Source organism: Meles meles, chromosome 2 (genome assembly GCF_922984935.1).
Source record: "Meles meles chromosome 2, mMelMel3.1 paternal haplotype, whole genome shotgun sequence".
Classification (NCBI taxonomy): Eukaryota; Metazoa; Chordata; class Mammalia; order Carnivora; family Mustelidae; genus Meles; species Meles meles.
Window position 1 is genome coordinate 127766470 of NC_060067.1, and position 6000 is coordinate 127772469.

Consider the following 6000-nt stretch of genomic DNA (forward strand, 5'->3'; position numbering starts at 1 on the left):
AATACAATCCTTTCGTGCCTAGTTCAGTCTTCATCTGTTTTATCAGTGTCTTATGGAAGAGTGAGTCATGAATGAGACTGGGGAGAAATCTACTGTTGTTTTTTTAAAGATTTTTATGTATTTATTTGACACACAGAGAGAGAGAGAGAGAGCACAAGCAGGGATAGGGACAGAGGCAGAGGGAGGAAGCAGGCTCCCCGCCGAGCAGGGATCCCAATGTGGGACTCGATCCCAGGACTCTGGGATCGTGACCCGAGTGGAAGGCAGGTGCTTAACAGACTGAGCCACCCAGATGCCCAGAAATCTACTTCTTTTAATCTTATTTACACAAATTCAGGTAGATTTCTTATTCCTAAGAGAGAAATGTGGCTCTGGTATTTGCTACTCAGACAGTGTTTTAAGTGCTAGTGATGACAGCTTTCAAACTGAACCATAATGGCAGGTCAGAATTCAGTACCACACATGAAAACTTTGTCCTATTACCAGTCTTGCGTTTTGCCTGTTTATTTGTTTGGCTTATTTTCATTTGGTGTGAACTGGTTTGGATTTGCAGATGTTGTATGTGATGAAAACAAATAAATTGCGGTATCTTCGATACTTCCCTTACATATATGGCCGGTAATGGGTGTCCTATTACCACTCCAGAATTTTACAGTACACACGACATCAAAGCACTAGGAGGTGGACAGCAGAAGCACTAAAGCTCTTCCCATCATTTCTTACTGTGGCTTTTTCCCCACCCCGCTGAACTGAACAGGTTGCTGTATTCTGTCCTCCCTCCGTCTGTTGCCAATGAGCTGAGACACAAGCGTCCGGTGCCTGCCAAAAGATACGACAACGTAACCATCCTCTTCAGCGGCATTGTGGGCTTCAATGCTTTCTGTAGCAAGCACGCATCTGGAGAAGGGGCAATGAAGATTGTTAACCTCCTTAATGACCTCTACACCAGATTTGACACATTGACTGACTCTCGGAAAAATCCATTTGTTTATAAGGCAAGTCCAGGTCATATCCTAGTGGGACTCTTCTGAGTCTGAATTCCGAGGCCCTATACTCCGAGGCGTCACAAGCACCTTCTCTGACGCTAGCCATATAGCCATGTAGCAGCCAGCCTCCATGTATTTACTGTTTACCATTTTCTTAAATAATTCCCTCTTGTTATAAAACTTTCTCTCTTAGTAAACAAAAGGAATAGTGCTGATGATTCCTAGTGAAAATGAAGTGTTCAGCAGCTCATTGGCACTTACGTTAATGAATCTGTGCAGGTTGTTTATGACACATAATATAAATGTAACATTTGTTGTATGCTCTGCAGGAGACGTTTTTACTGAAATATATAAATGCTTAGCATGAGAAAGAAGTTGGAGATCAGGAGAAGGGTACTGGGGACTCAGATCTGCTTTTAGATAACACCGACTTGAAGATAAACATTTATAAGATATTTCTGCTCTTTGTTTCAATCGAAAACAAATATAATTTTGGAAAAATGAAGTCAGGAGATTATTGCTTCATAAAAGTAAGAATGTTAGCTAAACCATCTCCAGGCATTTGGAGTAATAGGAGTGCCACAAAGACTTTTGATTTTATAGTGGTTTTCTGAGGTACAATGTAACACTTTGTGAGCACATCAAAATATAAATAGTTAATGAACATGATAAATCACTGGGCTTTGGGTAGTGGCCCTTGTGCCGTAAACCATCATTATTTTAGGGAGTTAATGGTAATTCAATGTCCATTGAATTGTAAGGGTATCTGGGGTGAGAAACCCGGAATCACTAGGGAGAGAATAATGCTGTGTCTGGACCTGCCTGTAATCAAAGACCTCAAGTGCCATGTGTGTAAATCTGAAATTATAAGGTTTCATCTTGTTGGAGTTGAAAGCATTAGAATTTTAAAAGAATTCAGAGAAGGAGAGTTTAAAGTTACCGGTAGCCTTGAAAAAACATTGTTTATATATAAGGGTAGCAAATGAAATGGTAATGTTTATTCTAACCAAGGAACATGTGAATTATATGTGCTGTGTTAGGTGGAAACAGTTGGTGACAAGTATATGACAGTGAGTGGTTTACCAGAGCCATGCATCCACCATGCACGGTCCATCTGCCACCTGGCCTTGGACATGATGGAAATTGCTGGTCAGGTTCAAGTGGATGGCGAATCTGTTCAGGTTAGTGAATAAAACGCATATAATAGTAGTAGGAGACCTTTGTGGACAAGTGACCCATTCTTTACCAGGCAGTCATTAATTATGTATAGATTATAATCTTTTCTTATATCCCATTTTTTCATAAAGATGGGAAATCTGTCCACCTATTTGAAATTACCTAGTCTATTCCATGTAGTAAAATCATGAGGGTGAGATAAAACTTCTTGTCCTTTCTGGCTTATTTTTAAATACCTCTTTCCTATGTCTCATCTAAGTTGCCAGAGTCATATCTTTGAAATCTTCAGACTTTAGAAAATGAACGTTCCTCTTGGAAGAGATTTCTGTGAGGGTTTTTTGTTTTTATAAATACACTTGGAGTTCTTTTATTTTATAAATATGCTATAAATGCATTTGGGGTTCTTCTAGAGAATCCTTAAGATTTTTATATGATGATTCTACATTCTGTAATATAAAGTAATAAAAAAATTAGTGTTTTGGTGATTGAACTTATGGAAACAAAGTTTGGATTTCTGCAGATAACAATAGGGATACACACTGGAGAGGTTGTTACCGGTGTGATAGGACAGAGGATGCCGCGGTACTGCCTTTTTGGAAACACCGTTAACCTCACAAGCAGAACAGAAACCACTGGCGAAAAAGGAAAAATAAATGTGTCTGAATATACCTACAGGTAAGAAAACATGTCTTAGTATTATTGACTGATTTTCAAGAAAAAGTCTCTTAACGTGTGGCTTAACTCTCAGTGGTTTTATTATTTTTAAACAGTCATTGCTTATGCTCTTAGGATTGTTTATTTCTTATTTGAGAAGACTGGGTCATTACTCCCACTTTTAATGGTTCCACACCACCTTAGGAATTCCCTATATGATCATTGTCACTAAAACCTTGTGTTACCTTTAAATACAACTGTAGCGTGGGTCATTACTGTCTCGATTTTTAATTTCGGTTCATACCACTTTATCTATACAACCATACTCCATACGACTCTCCCTCTTCCCTGTCCCCTGTCTTTTAGATGTCTTATGACACCAGAAAACTCAGATCCACAGTTTCATTTGGAGCACCGAGGCCCCGTGTCCATGAAGGGCAAAAAAGAGCCAATGCAAGTTTGGTTTCTTTCCAGAAAAAATACGGGAACAGAGGTATGACTAATCAGCATGCAATTCCTTTTTTTAAAGACAGAATATAAATACAGAGCGCTAAAAATAAGTGAATAAGTAAATAAATAAATAAAATAGAGACAGAGCTAGATTATAATCACTGGGAATCGGTTTCATTTGAAAAGAACTCTTGTTTACAGAAATGAACTCTCCAGTGAAGCAGCGGAAATACTGAAACATTAATGAGCCAGTTAGAACAATAAAAACTTAGGGGATACTTTATGCAACGTTGCCAGCTTTTGTCCTCTAATGAAATGAAAACCAAAAGCACCAGAAGGGGAAGACCTGTTTTTGTTTGTTTATTTTTGTTCTTCTGCACAATCCGGTTTAAACACGGCTGAGGTGAGAGGGCTGTGTGTGGGGGAGTTCCCCGTCCTCTTCCCTTAGCTCCCTAAACCATTCTGAGATCACCGTCCGGGCAGAGTCAGGACCGCTATTTGTAGGTCGTCCCTTCATCACGAAGCTTCGGATCCATCTGAGGGCCAAGCTGTCTCCCTGTGGAAAGTCTGGTGATCTTTAGACGTCCTAGGCGTTTTTCCTAGAAAGAAGAGCGATTTGTAACCTTCTTGCACCTGAATGACTGCGTAGGGCAGCCTCAGGTTGGTGCTCATGCTAGGGTCGCACTCCGGCTGGAAGGCCCGCTAAGCCGTCCTCAGACACTGGCCCTCCGCCCCGACTCCCACTGGGCCTGCGCACACCAAGGTCATGCCCACTCTGTTGCCAAGCACAGAGCGCTGCGTCAGAAGCGAGTTGGATACTTTGTTCCCGTGTCGATGTACTGGTTCTTTAGAGGGGGAGGGAGAGACTCACTGAGTGTATTTCTTTTTTTCGTAGGCATGCATCCCCTAAAAATGCTGGTAGGGTCTAAGTCCTAAAAGGAATGGAATGCCAAATTTTAAAATATTTATCTTCATCTTCTTTCTGGTCTTTTTACCTTAAATAGTTTACTTGTGGTGTTGGCATGTTTGCAGATGTTCTTCTGATAAATTAAATTCTACCTCAAGTGTTGCTCATTTGAGGTGGGTGGCCCTGTTTCCCCGGAATGAGGGCGGGAGGCAGCAAAACAGATCTGAATGCAGATCACATTTTCGTATGACGAAAAAAAAATATCTGGGCGGATACTACCAGCTTTATTATCACCGAAAGTGAATCATTGTTTATTCCACTCTCGAAAGGAAACAGCTCGGGATGACGACTGAATGTTGGACCATGGGATGAAGAGGACCGCAGAAAGGGCTCCCGTGGCCCCGAGTCACATGTCTGGCCTAGAAGCCATTATTCCTGTGGATACAGATTTCGCTTTGTCCTTTGCAGTTATCCCAAGCCTTTCTCCTTGGTATAGCTTTCATGATTCACTACTCAACCTTAGCTCTGCTTTTGATTATTAACAAGGTTTAGTAATATTACCTGAAGTTTGGCTTTAGATGTGAATGACGTGAGCTTCCTGTGTCTTAAGATCTACCACTAAACATGGTAATTTGCAAGTGGTAGGCACCCAATAAATATTTGTTGAATTTATTAAATGACACTGAACAGTATTTGGTCATGTGTATATATCATATCATGGCGTACCAAATCTGTTTAGTGTTTGATGTCTATGTATGTTTTAATGACTATAATAACATAAAACAAAGTTTATATTGTGCCAGTGTACATCATTATAGAAATCATTTTCTAAAAGAGTGAGTTCTAAGTTTTAGGGGAAAAAATGCCATTTATTTTCAGATTCCAAAAATAATTAATATATCACACTAAGAAAATAGTGACTATTTTGAATTATGCTCATTTTCCTTCAAAAATAGAGGGCGCACATTCCTTTTCCAAAATATTTGGTTGCTCACTCAAATTATATATAATATGGCATTATAATTCCTCTAAAATTCTATGTTTGTAGTATATCCCTTATACTAAATCTCGTTAACCACTTGCAGCTGTTACAAAAAGCTGTACTGTTTCACACTGAACAATTACCTTAGCTTGGGATAAATGTTAGGCTCTCTAACCACATCCAAGAATAAAATTGGAGACACCGCTGGGATACTCCTGAAAGAGCCATTTCTGGCCTTTTATTTCCAGAAATGAGCTTCCTTTTCTTAGCTTGGAAGAATGTGATTATATCCAAGCCATCATGTTCAGAAAAGTTACTTTAATTTTGGCATCGAATGCATTCCTGTTGGAATAATTGGCCTATTGTTCTTAAGTATCTCTGATAATTTATTAATATTTACCTTTATAAAATATAGTGCAACATTTTTGTGTAAAAATGTTTGTCTTGAAATTTAGCATTTCATATCAGCACATCTATATATGTATAAATGTTCCATGTTCATGTGTAAGAGAATCTGCAATAAATTATTTTTTCCACTTGTCTCTAGATAGTTTGTATTTCAACAAAAATGTTGTTAATGTTATTGTTGGCCATTTTATTACTGCCATTTTTATAAGTACATTTTATAATTTTCCCAATTCTGCATTTTATTATTTTTAAAAAAGATTTTATTTATTTATTTGACAGAGAGAGAGAGATCACAAGTAGGCAGAGAGAGAGAGGGGGAAGCAGGCTCCCCGCTGAGCAGAAAGCCCGATGCAGGGCTCCACCCCAGGACCCTGGAATCATGACACGAGCTGAAGGCAGAGGCTTAACCCATTGAGCCACCCCAGTGCCCCTGATTC

At 39.3% G+C, this 6000-nt stretch overlaps 1 protein-coding gene across 2 annotated transcripts in view; it reads left to right on the top strand.

Moving 5' to 3' along the window:
* Positions 1 to 5691, top strand: part of GUCY1B1 (guanylate cyclase 1 soluble subunit beta 1) — a 47987-nt gene extending 42296 nt beyond the window's left edge. For both annotated transcript variants that reach the window (XM_045997908.1, XM_045997909.1), the window contains exons 10-14: positions 758 to 995; positions 2027 to 2167; positions 2683 to 2837; positions 3183 to 3309; positions 4503 to 5691. In XM_045997908.1, coding sequence (XP_045853864.1) covers positions 758 to 995; positions 2027 to 2167; positions 2683 to 2837; positions 3183 to 3309; positions 4503 to 4526 — 685 coding nt within the window. In that variant the 3' untranslated portion in view covers positions 4527 to 5691. The remainder of the gene's footprint in view (positions 1 to 757; positions 996 to 2026; positions 2168 to 2682; positions 2838 to 3182; positions 3310 to 4502) is intronic.
* Positions 5692 to 6000: the final 309 nt, after the last annotated feature.